This window comes from Galeopterus variegatus, unplaced genomic scaffold (assembly GCF_000696425.1).
Source record: "Galeopterus variegatus unplaced genomic scaffold, G_variegatus-3.0.2 Scaffold136, whole genome shotgun sequence".
Taxonomy (NCBI): Eukaryota; Metazoa; Chordata; class Mammalia; order Dermoptera; family Cynocephalidae; genus Galeopterus; species Galeopterus variegatus.
The window spans coordinates 965,267-981,331 of NW_007726247.1; the positions used below are offsets into that span (position 1 = coordinate 965,267).

Below are 16,065 nucleotides of genomic sequence, written 5' to 3' on the forward strand. Positions count from 1 at the left end.
TCTAGAAGCGCTGAATTAATGTTTCCTTGCTCTGAGTATTCATATTGTAAAAAGCAAACAACTCTTGGGCTTCACTCAGCAACTAATTTTTAGGTTAAAGGCAAACATTCTAAGATGAAATACAGTATTCCAATATTTCCATTTTTTTAAAGTTCACTATTTGCCATCTTCAAATAAAAATGTGTATATGAACCATGCAAAAGCTATAAAGATGGCTATGTAATAAGCAGATAGTCTCTGATGTTACTGTTATAATTCAGCGCTCAATCCATCGGGAATCTTGGTAAACAAATTTTCCCCAACCTACACTTTGTAATTTACAATGTATTTACTAGGGAAGATGTAACCCGAACACTAAATTTTAGTTAATAGATAACTCGACAATTAATTATTATCCAAGTGTTAATGATATAGCAAGAGATGGTTAAGAAGAAACCCTGTTGAACAAGCAGAACTCATGCTCTGAGAATCAGCTAATGTATTTTAAACCATCAGTGTATGTATACTCAAAATATATTTATATTTAAGCATTTATATGATGATTACGAGATATTTTGCTTCACTTTCCACAACATAAAAAACAATGCCTCTCCATATGAATATTTGAAGGTATTTGCTTCTCATCTTTCAATCAGCTAATGTATTTTAAACCATCAGTGTATGTATACTCAAAATATATTTATATTTAAGCATTTATATGATGATTACGAGATATTTTGCTTCACTTTCCACAACATAAAAAACAATGCCTCTCCATATGAATATTTGAAGGTATTTGCTTCTCATCTTTCTTTTTTTTTAATTTATTTTTTATTTTTTTATTTTTATTTTGTCAATATACAATGTAGTTAGTTATTGTGTCATCTTTCAAAATATGGTCAAGTGCCTCCATTGTCTTCAAATCTACCAGATCATTTATACAGGATAACGAGAAATCATTATCTTCTGATTCACCTCCACATACCTGTGGACATCTGCTATAACCTGTTCTGAAGAGTAAACTTCAAGATATGTAAATCATTAACAAAGAGCTTCCCCAAAGTGAGTTAAGATTAGAGTGACTATATTTATTCTGGCATGTTTTATTTCATTGTTTAGAATTAGATGCTGAGTTTTTAAAAAAATTCCTGTTGGTTGATCATGCCTGGAAACATCCAGGAAGCAAACAAATAATTATAAAGCCACTGAAAATAAAGGTTCTTGATTCAACTACATTTTAAAAGGCCACTTTAAACTACTCTGATTTCCCTATATATGACATTCCGTATTTACCAATGCATATATAAGTCTAATTTAGGCTTAACCTTAATTTTTGTACATCTTATGCTGCAAATTCTTTTCTTAAAAAAATTCTACCTTGCACCCTCCTGGAAAACTAACAATGGTATTGTTCTCCTCAAAACTTTGAATTTTCGCTATGATAATGCAAAATTTTAAACATTGCTACAAGTGGATTGATAGAGAAAAGCTTAAGAATAGTAAGGAGAATGTCTAATTACGTGGTCATTTCTTCCTCCAGATTGTTGAAGATCTGTGTATCGTTGTTAGCACCTAGACCATCACAAAACAAACATAAACCATTTATGTCTCTTTGGTCTCCATTAAAAATAAGCACATAAAAATGAATCAAACTCATTTTATCTAACAATTTAAACAAAAGCAGGTCAAGCTGACTCAGTTTTAACTTGTGTAAGCATTTTGGCACCCACTCAAATAATTCCCTGCCGGCTGTGTTCAAACACACACACACACTAAATTCAGTGATGCTTATTTGCAAGAAGAAACCCACATCTAGTAAGAAGCAGTCTGTCAGCAGAAATATTAGTGTCCTTGAATTAAAATATTTTTTGGATTATCACTCCAAGTTACCATAAGAGAAAAATCTCTTCTAGCATCCCTGTTCTGATTAATAAATATCAATGCATACTTGACACTACAGTATATATTGAAAATCTAACACTGAATTTCTCCAGTTTTCACTTTTAAAAAAAATAAAATATAAAGAATAGTATAATAAACACCAGTGAGCTCCTTACCTAATGTTGCCAAATGCTAACACTTTTGGACAAAAGAACATTTTAAAAGTCCTTCAAAGTTTTACCACCCTCCCCAAATCCCATCCCCACCCCACCCCCACACAAATAACCACTGTTCAACATTGCGATGTGTATGTTTTCAGATCTTCTTTTATGTATGCACGTACACAAACATACAAATACACACACACTTATTTATTTACTTTTATTTATTTTAAAAATTAACTTCTCAATATACATTATATTTGATTTTCGTGTCCCTTTACCAATTCCTCTTTCCCACACTTACTTTTTTTAAATGGAATCACGGTCTACATTCTGTGACTAATTTTTCATGTCAATATATGTGTGTATGTGTGCATCTATTTTTTTCAAAGCTGCATCTATTTCAGTTATTTCCAATATTTTACTATTATTAGCAATGCTGCATTAAACATACTTGCACACATATTTTATGTATGTACATATGGTAAATATTTTATAGGATAAATAATCACAATCAGGACTGCTGGATCAATGGGCAGGCACATTTTAAATTTTGTAGTCACTGCAAAAAGTTATGTTACAAAATGAGAAGGCTTAGTTCAGATGAGTCTGATTCTGACAGGTGTGGCCACGGGGAGAAAAAGTATTTCTGTCAAAGTATACAATGTAAACAACTGTCCATGGCATGTTTGAGGAATGAGTAAAACTAGTTTGGCTGGGGTGTGAGGTACCTCATGTGAATGGAAAGAGGTGGATATGTATCTGGAAAGATAATCTGGGCCCCACAAGTATGGTGAATGAAAACAGACTAGCAGCCATTCAATGGTTTTGAGCAAAAAAGATATAATTAGAGGTATGGTCTAGGAAGATTTAGCTGCCAGTAATATATAAGATTAACTGGAATAAGGAAAGACTAAGGAACTTGAGATACTACAATTATGTAGGGAAAGAGGACCTAAATGAGAATAGAAAAGAAGGAAAACACTCACAAGATTTATAGAGGAAGAAGTTATAGGACCTAGCAACTAATGGAATATAAGTAGGAGGAGTAAAAATAAAAAATGATCAAAACCTCAATCCTAAGTATTTGAAGAATAGTGATGTCATGGTGGGAAATAAGTCAGCAAAAAAAAAGCTGGTCTGGTCAGATGAGAGAAGACTATTAGTTCAGTCTTGAACATTTTTAGTTTGTAGTACCTGGGACATTCAAATGAAGACTTCTAGCTGTGGAGACAGTTCAGATTTAAAGATTTAGGAGTCAGGTGCTAAAGGTCATAGCTAAATTTGGGAAAGAAAAAAGCCATCTTTCCTTCCCTGTAAGGACAGGATAGAGGTAAGGAGAAAATGGCAGGCTCAGCATAGAACCCTGGGAAAAACCGCATTAAGGGTAAGACAGAAAATAAGAAGGAGCAAACAGATGCAGAGACATAGCAACACATGTAGGGCAGATCCTTGACGGCTTCACCGTATATCTATACAACAATAAGTTTTTCCAGATTGTTTTTATTTAAATAAGTTGTGAAATTTCTTCTGCTTCACGTTTCCAAAAATTAAACAGAATATTGAATAGCCAGGTGAGGATTTTTCTCCAAATGCATCTTAGAAAACCTCTTGATTATGGATTTTCTATCTTCTCTATCTAGCCAGGAAATGTTTTTAAATAGTACTAATTGTCACTAGTGTGTATCACTACCAAAACAAGACCATTTTCAAATCTAAGTAAATATCTGTTTTCTACTCATTGCTACTACCATTTTTTCATTTCTAGAGATAAGGAACCAAGAGAATTTAAACAAATGTTCTTTGGCAATGGTAGCTTCTAAGTCTACAGTCATTTTTATATAGTTCAAAAAGTAAAAATTTATGTTCAAGGTCAAAATTAGCTCCTATGTTTATGTATACCATAAATATAGTTTCGGTGATCAGAAACCAAATCTAGCATGAAGTTCCTTTCATTTGTGCTTCAGCAGTGTCAAAGTGTAGCAGTGAGAATAAAAACTGGGCATTCAGGTCCTTTGACAGGGATGATCTCTACTGACCAAAGGATGAAATGAAGATATCATATTTTTTAGACCCTCTCCAATCAATGTTTCTTTTCCTCCAATCAGCTTTTATTAATAAAAAGCTCTCTGGCCCAGAGGTTTTTCCATCCTCTACGAATCCCTCACAAAATTCTTCTTTATAAATTCTTTCACGAGAGGAGAGTGACATCATTAAGATAGCAGAATAGATGAACCCCAGCATTGCTCCTTCCACAAGTAACCAATTTACAACTATTAATATGGAAAGTCTGCCAATATGGGACCCCCGGAGCTGGGGGAAGAGGAGGTGAGACCCACAGAGTTTGTGAAGGTGTGAGAGGCCACAGTGAGAGGCTGTAGGGATGGCAGCTGTCATTCTGAGCCCTGGCTGCTTTGGAGCCACTCTGGCAGGGGGTGAGGAGTGCTATTGCACAGGGATTGAAGCCAGGAATAGCCACAGTGGCACCCATCCCATAAACCTGCATAGAGTCTGCAGGGGAGAGGAGAGTTTCAGAGCACACCATACCAGCCCACAGGCTATAAAGACCACTGGTAGGGTTCCCTTGGGCTTGTTCCACACAGGAACAAGCAACTGCAGCCAAATGGAGAAAGGAACTTCTCAGAGGCCAGTGAGTTATTGTGAGGGAAGCGTACACGGCCTGCCCCACTGGAAGTAGTCGAAGTGCAGGAGAAAGGCTGACCTGTTGAAAGAACGTTGGGTGCAGTGAGCGTAGCTAGTCTCAGTGGAAATGGGTAAGGGCAATAGAACGGCAGGGGGCATAATCTGCAGGAAAGACTCAGTTCTAGGCTGGAATTTCCACACAGCCCAGAATTGATTAATGATCTGCACAAAAAGCCTTCACCAGAGAATCAGCAGCAATGCAACTATTTAGCTCAAGCACAGAGCTCAATGTCTGGAACTAACCGAAGGATAGCACATTAATTCCTGTGTGGAGTCTAAGTGGTGGTGGTAGTTGTTATTCTACCACAGAATGGGCTGGGGCGGGGGGGGGGGGACCAACTCACAGGCCAAGAGACAAAGCTCTGAAAACAACTTATAAAACCTAGAAGAGATAGCAGTCTCCTCAAATGCCCAGGCATCAAGGTAAAGACACAAAGATTGAGAAAGAACGGGGGGGGGGGGGGGGGGGGGGGACCAACTCACAGGCCAAGAGACAAAGCTCTGAAAACAACTTATAAAACCTAGAAGAGATAGCAGTCTCCTCAAATGCCCAGGCATCAAGGTAAAGACACAAAGATTGAGAAAGAACAGAGAAATATGTCACCATCACAGGAAACAAATAAAACACAGGCAATGGGTGCAGAGGAACAGCAGATCTATGAAATGTCTGACAGAAAATTCAGAATAACCCTCTTAAGGATGTTCAGGGAGTCACAAGAAAATACGGATAGAAAGTTAAATGATAATCTGAATAAGAAGAATGAGAAACTTGACAAAAGAATAGAATCCATCCAAAAAATAGAAATTCTGGGCCGGCCCGGTGGCGCACTGCTACAGTGCGCCGCTTGGGAGCGCGGTGGCGCTCCCGCCAAGGGTTCGGATCCCACATACAGACCGGTTCCCGCTCACTGGCTGAGCGAGGTGTGTGCGCAACACCGAGGTTGCGATCCCGTTGCCGGTCCCAGTCTGGTACGGGCGCGACACTGAGGGTTGCGATCCGTTGCCGGACACGAAAAAAGACAAAAAGGAAAAAAAAAAAAGAAAATAATTACTGAAAATTTCCCAATTATGGAGGAAGATGACAGCATCCAGATATAGAAAGCTCAGAGGTCACCAATCAAATTCAATCCAAAGAGATTTAACCCCATGACACATCATAATAAAATTATCAAAAAACAAAGACAAAGAATATTGAAAACAAGAGAAAAAAATACATAACATTCAACGAGCCCCTATACATCTCTTTTGCATATTTCTCAGTAGAAACCCTGCAGGCCAGAAGAGAATGGGATGACATATTCAGGGTGCTGAAGGAAATAGATTCTCAGCCAAGAATACTCTATCTAGCAAAACTAACCTTCAAATATGAAGGAGAAATAAAGTCTTTCCCAGACAAACAAATGTGAAGAGAATTCATTAACACTAAACCTGCACTACAAGCTAAAGGGAGCTCTTTAATCTGAAAGAAAATGATGCTAAAGTGCAGCAAAAAAGCATCTGAAGGCACATAACTCATTAGTAAAGTAAAGACACACACAACCTCAGAATACTCCAATGTTATAAGGGTGGTGAATAAATCACCTATATCCTTAGTATAAAGACTAAAGGACAAACCTAACAAGACACTAACATATACAACAACCATATTAGAGATATGAATATTGAAAGATGTAACTTAGAACAAGAAAATGTCAAAAAGTGGAACGGGGGGGTGGGGTGGGAATAACACCAAAGCATAGAGTTGGCTTTGGTTTTTTTCTTTTTTCTTAGATATAAAAGTTATTAGCCTGGGCCGACCCCGTGGCACACTTGGGAGAGTGCGGCGCTGGGAGCGCAGCAGTGCTCCCGCAGCGGGTTTGGATCCTATATGGGGATGGCTGCTGTGCCCCCTGGCTGAGCACGGTGCGGCCGGTCACAAAAAAAAATTTTTTTTAATAAAAAAAATAAAAGTTATTAGCCTAAAATATTTTGTTATAACTATAACTTTTTTTTGTAAGCCTCATAGTAATCATAACACAAAGACTTAGAAGAGATATACTAAAAATAAAAAGCCAGACATACAAATGTAAAGCTAGAGAAAACCACTCAACCACAAAGGAAGAAAGTAAGATCAGAAAAAAGGAAAAAAGGATCCACAAAAGAACAAGAAAAAAAAAATAGCAAAATGGCGGTAGTGAGTCCCAATACGTCAACAACAACCCTAAATGTGAACAGACTAAATGCCCCAATTAAAAGACACAGAGTGGCTGAATGGATTATAAAACAAGAGACAACACTATGCGGCCAACAGGAAACTCACTTAACTGATAAAGACACATTCCAGCTGAAAGTGAAGGGATAGAAAAAGGTATTTCATGCAAATGGAAACCATAAAAGAGCTGAAATAGTTATACTAATATCAGATAAAATAGACTTCAAGCCAAGGAAAGTAAAAAAAGATAAGGAAGGGCATTATGTTATACAATAATAAAGGGATCAATTCAACAAGAGAATATAACAATTCCAAATATATACCTACCCAACTCTGGAGCACCCAGCTATATAAAACAATTACTATTGGACCTAACAGGAGAGATTGACTCCAAGACAATAATAGTTAGGGACTTTAATATCCCACTTTCAGCAAAGGACAGATCATCCAGACAGAAAATTAACCAGAAAACATCAGAATTAATCTCTACTAGAGGATGACATGATCTAATGGACATTTATAGAACATTTCATACAACAGCTTCAAATTACACATTCTTCACAGCAACACATGGAACATTCTCTAGAATAGCCCATATGTCAGGATTCAAAACAAGTCTTAAATTAAAAAAATCAAAATCATATCAACTACCTTGTCCAACTATAATGGAATAAAACTAGAAATCAACAACAAAAGGTACACTAGCAATATGGATTCATGGAAATTAAACAGTATGCTCCTCAATAATGAATGAGACAAAGAAGAAATCAAAAAGGAAATTAAAAAATTCCTGGAGGCAAATGAAAATGAAAACACAGCATACCAGAACCTACAGGACACAGCAAAAACAGTTCTAAGAGAGAAGTTTATAGCAATAAATGCCTACATCAAAAAAGAAGAAAGACTCCAAATAAACAACCTAATGTTTCACACAAGGAGCTGGAAAAACAAGAACAAACCAAACCCCAAATCAATAGAAGGAGAGAAATAACAAAGATCAAAGCAGAAATAAATGAATTAGAGATTAAAAAAACAATACAAAAGATGGTTGAAACAAAGATCTGGTTTTTCAAAAAGATAACCAAAATTGATAAACCTTTAGCTAGACTAACAAAGAAAAAAGAGAGCAGACTTAAATAAATAAAATCAGAAATGAAAAAGGGGACATTACAACTGAGACCACAGAAATACAAAGGAACATAAGAGACTACTACAAACAATTATACACAAACTGGAAAACCTAGTAGAAAGGGATAAATTCCTGGACACATGCAATTTACCAAAGGGGAATCATGAAGAACTAGAAAACCTAAACAAACCAATAAGGAATGATGAGATTGAAACAGTAATAAAAACTCTTCCAACAAAGAAAACCCCAGGAACAGATGGCTTTGCTGCCAAATTCTACCAAACATTTAAAGAACTAATACCAATTCTTCTCAAACTCTTTCAAAAAATTGAAGAGGAGGGAATACTTTGAAACTCATTCTATTAGGCCAAGATTAACCTTATATCAAAACGAGAAGAAGACATAACAAAAAAAGAAAACTACAAATCAATATTCCTAATAAATACAGATACCCAGATCCCCAACAAAATAATAGCAAACAGAATCCAGCAACGCATTAAAAAGATCATATACGATGATCAAGTGGGATTCATTCCAGGGCTGCAAGGATGATGCAACATATGCAAATCAAAAAACGTGATGCATCACATCAACAGAATGAAGGAAAAAAACCATACAATCATTTCAATAGATGCAGAAACAGCATTTGATAAAATCCAACACCCATTCATGATAAAAAACACTCAACAAATTAGGCAGAGAAGGAATGTACCTCAAAACAATAAAGGCCATATATGACAAACCCACTGCTAATATCATACTGAATAGACAAAAGTTTTTCCTCTAAGATCTGGAACAAGACAGGGATGCCCACTTTCTCACTCTTATTCAACATAGTACTAGAAGTTCTAGCCACTGCAATAAGGCAAGAGAAAGCAATAAAGGGCATCCAAATAGGAGAGAACAAAGTCAAACTATCCCCATCTGAAGATGACATGATCCTATACATAGAAAACCCTAAAGATTCCACCAAAAAATTACTAGAACTAATACATGAATTCAGTAAAGTGGTAGGATACAAAATCAACACACAAAAATCAATAGCCATCCTATATGCCAACAACAAAATAGCTGGACAAGAAATCAAAAGTAATCCCATTTACAATAGCTACCAAAAAAATGAAATACTTAGGAGTCAATTTAACCAAGGAGGTGAAAGACCTCTACAAAAAAAACTATAAAACACAGGTGAAAAAAATTGAAGAGGACACAAAGAAATGGAAAGGTATCCCAGGTTCATGGGTTGGAACAATTATCATCAAAATGTCCATATTACCCAAAGCAATCTATACATTCAACACAATCCCTATCAAAATACCAATGACATTCTCCACAGAAATAGAAAAAACTATCTTAAAATTTGTATGGAACCGCAAAAGACCCCATATAGTGAAAGCAGTCTTGAACAAAAAGAACAAGGCAAGCAACACACTTCAACAAGGAGGCATCACACTTCCTGACTTCAAAATATACTATATAGCTATAGTAACCAAAACACCATGGTACTGGCATAAACACAGACACATGGACCAACAGAATAGACTAGAGCCCTGAAATAAGCCCACTCCCTAACAGTAAGCTGATTTTTCAATAAAGGATCCAAAAATGTACAGTGGGGAAAGGACAGCCTCTTTAACAAATGGTGCCGGGAAAACTAGATATCCACATGCAGAAGACTAAACTAGACCCCTATCTCTCACCATACACAAAAATCTACTCAAAACACACTAAAGACCTAAATTTAAGATCTGAAACTATGAAACTACTAGAAAACATGTGGGAAATGTTACACAAAATGGAAGTTGGTAGGTCCTTTTTGAGCAAGAGTACAAAGGCATAGACAACTAAAGCAAAAATACATAAATGGGACTACATCAAACTAAAAAGCTTCTGTACAGCAAGGGAAACTATCAACAAAGTGAAGAGACAACCTACAGAATGGGAGAAAAGTGTTTGCCAACCACACATCAGGCAATGGGCTAATATCCAGAATAGATAAGGAACTCAAACAAGTCAACAAAACAAAAACCAAATAACCAAGTCAAAAAATGAGGAGGGGGACGAGGGTTTGGGAGTAACCGGGTAGGGGTCACAGAGAATAATTACAATTTGTAATGGTGAACATGCTAATAATATTGATTTGATCATCACATACTGCACACAAATACTGAGCGTCAACTCTGTACCACATAAATATGTATAATCAAAAATAAATAAATAAAATTTTTTAGGACAAAGATAAGGAATAAAATAATATTCTTACAGGCAATAAAAGTTTCTAAAATAATGAAAGGGAAAAAAAAGTGAGCAAAAGACTTGAGCAGACACTTCTCAAAAGACATATAAATGGGCAACAGCACATGAAAAAATGCTCAACATCACTATTCATCAGGGAAATGCAAATTAAAACCCCAATGAGATATCATCTCACTATGTTTGAATGGCTATTACCACCAAGACAAAAAATAACAAATGCCGGAGAGGATGTAGAGAAAAGGGAACTCTCCTAGATTGCTGGTAGTAGTGTAAACTGGTACAGCCACTGTGGAAAACAGTATGGAAGTTTCTCAGAGAAATGAATTAAGACCTACCTTAGGACCCAGCTGTCTCACTACTGGGTATATGCCCAAAGAAAATGAAATCAATATATCAAAAAGACACCTGCAATCCCATATTCATCACATCACTATTCACAATAGCTAAGAGATGGAATCAACCTAAATGCCCATGGATGGATGAATGGATAAAAATCTATGGCATATATACACAATAGAATACTATTCAGGTATAAAAAAATGATATCCTGTCATTTGCAGCAACACGGATGGAACTGGAAACCACCATGTTAAGTGAAGTAAGTTAGGCACAGAAAGAAAATACTGCATAAATGCAGTAATATGTGGAATCAATCTATCATCTATCTATCTATCTATCTATCTATCTATCTATCTATCTATCATCTATCTATCTATCTATAAAGTAGTTTTCATAGAAGCAGAGCATAGAATAATGGTTACCAGAGGCTGGGAGTGATGGGGGAGAGAAGCGGTGGACTATTGAGTGTAAAACTATACTGTCTACCCTAAGTGAATCCCCTAAGTGAATCATTGTGTGGTATATGCACGTGTTGAAATAACATAATGTACCCCACAAATATATACAAGTAAATGTTAACATTAAAAAAAACAACAACAGTACCCAGCACATATTAAATGCTCAATAAATGTTAGCTTTCGTTATTGCTAACAATTGAATCCTTCCTCAAGGCTTAGGGCTCCCATTCATTCTACTTCTCTCTACATCCTATGCAAGGAGATTTAACATCCTCTTCAACTCAAATATTGCCAAGTCCCTACCACTATTCTTTATGTCAAGATTCAGTGACATTTCTTCAACTGCCCGAATGTCATTTATACTTGTGCTCAGTCTGTCACCTTCAATGCAACACGTTGAAAACCACAATTGCCTTTATCTAGGCTCATTTCTAGATAGTGATCAGTGTCACAAGGAAGGTGAGAATTCATGGAATGCTACAGAAATTCATCAGTGATTAAGTTTTGTTTACAAAAATGGTGTGACAGGACCAGAGAGTTCTCTAGGCCCCAGTCGTCAGAGACGCTGAGGCAAAGGCTGCACAAATTCTAAACACGCTAGAGATAGACGGGGAGTAGAGTGTCAGGAAATCAGGTTCCCAGTAAAACAGCAGGACAAAGGCTGAAGTCTGATAATCAGGGCAAGGCATCAGAGGAAGAGAAAGCTTATAAGGAGTCTATTGCAGCAGCAGAGAAGGATCTACTCAAAAGTTTTTAGAGCTAAGTCAGATTCCACGTTTAGTGCAAAACTTTCAGGTTTCAAGAGCCTTGGCAAATCCAAATCTCCTTAAGTAAGGGATACTTCCCAACAAGGAGACTGTGGTATCTAGTTCACCCCCACAGAGAGGTAATATGATTCTGTCTAAGAAAGGGCAAATAGAAGAAATGTCTGAGAGTGTCTGGATAGGCTACTCTCAGTAGTCTGGCTCTCCCTCTAGAAACATCACAGAGAGTGTTTGCCCTCATCTCTGGGACCAGCATCCAAACATTTGATGCTATTCTTCCCCATCCAGGCAGACTTTAGGATATCTGGAAGTCTGAATCTGCAAACTAGCAGGTCAGTGATCATGTACTAAGGGTCTTAGAGAAAAATTACAGTAGAGATAGCATGCTGGCTTTGGAGAGGCAGGGAGAGTGATAATAAGTAGAGGTGAGGAAGGGTATAAACTTCATTAATTTATTTAATCTTTATTTTAAAATGGTTTCACTTGTTGCACAGAACATGTTTATTTTGTGTGACAGAAGCTGACCACACCCAGTTTTCATCTACTTTTGGAAGCCCCCCATGATTCCTACACATAGAGTCAGGTGCTCCTTTCCCAAAGCATTTTGTATAACTCTATCTCAGCACCAGTCATGTCCAACTGCATTTGTTGGTTCACTCATCCATCCCTCCCACTGTGCTAAGCTTCTTGAGAGCTGGGAATAAGTAGGGCATGTACTATGGCTGACACATGGAATGCTTTAATACAAATTCATTGATGGATTGATTGAAGATAACAACTCAATACCCTGCCTCAAAGATCAGCAACCTTTTTCTATAAATGGCCAGACAGTAAATATTTTAGGCTTTGCAGGCCATCTGGTCTCTGTGAGATCTACTCTACTGTGCCATTGTGGCATGAAAGAAACTACAGACAATATGTAAACAAATAGGTGTGGCTATGTTTCATTAAAATTTCATTTACAGATACTGAAATTTAAATTTTATATAATTTTCATGTGCCACAAAATGTTATTTTTTCTTTTGATTTGTTTCAATGATTTAAAAATGTAAAAACCATTCTTAGCTCACAGGCTGTACAAAAACAGGCAGCAGGTCAGAGTTGACCCATGGGCCATAGTTTGAAGCCGCCTGCCTCTCCCGAGAGGCATGGCTGGTGACCCAGTTACTGAGGAAATGCTGCTTAAAGGATGACTATTCACATCTATAATGGGTACTGAGTATCTCTGGGTATGTCCCAAGCTTTCAAGAACTATAAAAACTGAGGTAGTGTCACAGAGCTTTACAGAGATGAAATTGCATAAGGAGCCATATCCTCATGACAAGTCATGTAAGTTCATTTGCGAGGAACGTGGAGGCCTGAGTTTCCTGTTGATAATAACAATAGCAACATCTGTTGGGCTCTTTTTCATGACTAGCCTCTGTTCGGTGAATCTTAAATGAATGAATCCATTTCATTTTCACAACCACCCTATGAAGTAGGTTCTATCGTTATCCAGCTTTTATTATAGATGAGGAAATTAAAATATGAAAAAATTCCCTAAAATTCAAAACTAACAAGTGGTAAAAGTCAGGTTTTAGAGTAGATGGTCCATCTCCAGAGCCTGCTCTCCTTAACACCACTTAAGAAGAGGACAGAGGCAAACTTCCAAATATTTCTCTAACTTTTCCCCAGATTGGAAGAGCAAGCCGAATGGGAATAATTAGCAAAGAGTGCAACGTGAACTACAGCCTCAACTGGAAACCATATGATCTAGATGTCTATGAAGATGGAAGTACAAATTACCAGCTGACAGGTATGGTGATGTGGCCATTATCTGGCCTGGAAGACTCTGATCGGTATGCAGACACATGGGCCTGTCCAGTAGAGAGCTAATCTTCACAGATAGACTATCATCTGTTTGAGAACTCAGGCATGCTATTATACAATGAAGTCAGATTACTTATTATTATCTGTTTTAGTCTATTTGGACTGCTATAACAAAATACCACAAACTGTGTAGCTTATAAACAACAGACATTTATTTCTCACTGTGCTAGAGGCTGTGAAGTTCAAGACCAAGGAAGATTAAGTGCCTGCTGAGGGCCTGCTTCCTGATAGATGGTGCCTTCTAGCTGTGCTTTCACATGGTGAAAGGGATCAGATAGCTTTTTGAGGTCTATTTTATTTATTTATTTTTATTAGCATATTCATTTTTACAAATTGTAATTATTCTTTGTGCTGCTTACCCAACCAATCACTCCCCAATCTCTATCCCTCCCCATCTCTAGTATCCTTTTATTGTGGTCCTTCCTTCCTTCTTTCCGTCCTTCCTCCCTTCCCTCCCTTCCTTCCTTCCTTCCTTCTTCCCTCCGTCCCTCCCTCCCTTCCTCCCTCCCTCCGTCCTTCCTTCCTTCATCCATCCATCCATCCATCTTTCTTTCCTTCTTTCTTGGCACCCAGTTAGAATGGCTATCCATCCATCCATCCATCCATCCATCCAACCATCCATCCATCCATCCATCCATCTTTCTTTCCTTCTTTCTTGGCACCCAGTTAGAATGGCCATTATTAAAAAGACTGAAAATAACAAATGCTGGCAATGATGCAGGGAAAGGGGAACTCTTCTACATAGTTGGTGGGACTGTAAATGAGTGCAGCCATTACGGAAAATGGTTTGGAGTTTCCTCAAACAGCTACACATAGAACTACCATATGATCCAGCAATCCCACCACTGGGTATATACACAAAATGGAAATCATCATGTTGAAGGGATACCTGCACTCCCATGTTCATCACACCTCTATTTACAATAGCCAAGATATGGAATCAACCTAAATGTCCATCAGTGTACAACTGAATAAGGAAAATGTGGTATATATACACAATGGAATACTACTCAACAATAAAAAAGAATGAAATTCTGTCATTATCAGCAATGTGGATGTGTCTGGAGAAAATTATGTTAAGTGAAATAAGCCAGACACAAAAAGAGAAATACCACAAGGGGTCTCTTTTATAATGGTACTAACCGCATTTATGAGGGCTCTACCCTCATGAACCTAATCACCTCCCAAAGGCACCATCTCCAAATACCATCACATTGGGGGTTAGGATTTCAACATGTGAATTTTGGGGGGACACAAACATTCAGTCCATAGCACTGTCCACCTCACATGTCTATAGGTGGTCCAGGTAAAGCTGGTAATGGTTAGTACTTCTACTTAAAGAGGGCACTTGCTTCCTTATAAGAGCCAATTAATGTCTGGGTGATAGAGATATAACGTATACAAATGGTAATGCAGTGTAAAACTAAAAAAGACCAATGAATATAACACAAACTTAGATTATTGTGGCCCATCAAAGTTCAGCTCTGTTAGCTTCAGGCAGCCATCTGACGGTCTGCTCTTCCCAGACCGGGCCAAGCAGTTGTTTTAATAGCCTATAATATCTTTATTGACACATAGACAAGTTCAGCAGCTGTCTCTTGACACAGTGCACAAAGAAGCTCAGCATGATTAGTGTAACACCTCTCATGCTGTTAGAGCAGTGGCTGTGTGCAGACCTTATTAAGAAGCTTAAAGGATCAGAATGGGTATAGGTGTACACATTAGGCTTGCTGAGGGACCAGAGAGCACTGAAAGATTTTATTTTTTTCACTATAAGTTGGTAAGAAAGCTAACTCCACAGAATATTGCACCGCGGACTTCCTTTTGGTGGGTGGTATAAATGAGTGGTACAGCATCTTTATGCAGGTCCCTTTGAATGCCATGAAGGGATGTAATAAATACATAAGAATTTTACATAGCTTAAACAGAACTATAAACTCTTCTGGCCCAACTCATTACCTGCATTCACAGAACTGAAGTAGTCCTACCTCAGGGTAAACAATGAATTCCTTAGGACTAAAAAGAAGTGGTTCCCAGGACCCACGGACATGTCTTCAAGGATTCATGTACAAGGTACTTCAAAAAGTTTGTGGAAAAGTAGAATTGAAAGGTAATACGAATCTTTCCATGAAGTTTTTGGAATATTCTGTAAACCCCAAATTGGTATAAATATTTATGTGCACATTTCTGGGGAAAGGATTCATAGCATTCATCAGAGACTAGAAAGTCCAAAAATTGAAGGGTCATTGTAAGCTAAGTGGTATTACTTCATTTTCAAGTGTATTCTCACGGGTATTTTCAACATTTTTACCACCTGAGGGCAAATTGGGTTTGT

At 37.4% G+C, this 16,065-nt stretch overlaps 1 protein-coding gene across 1 annotated transcript in view; it reads right to left on the reverse strand.

Moving 5' to 3' along the window:
• Positions 1-16,065, reverse strand: part of ABCB1 (ATP-binding cassette, sub-family B (MDR/TAP), member 1) — a 93,510-nt gene that overhangs the window by 61,726 nt on the left and 15,719 nt on the right. The window contains exon 4 of the mRNA XM_008589434.1: positions 1,500-1,551. Within this exon, the coding sequence (XP_008587656.1) occupies positions 1,500-1,551 (52 nt within the window). The remainder of the gene's footprint in view (positions 1-1,499; positions 1,552-16,065) is intronic.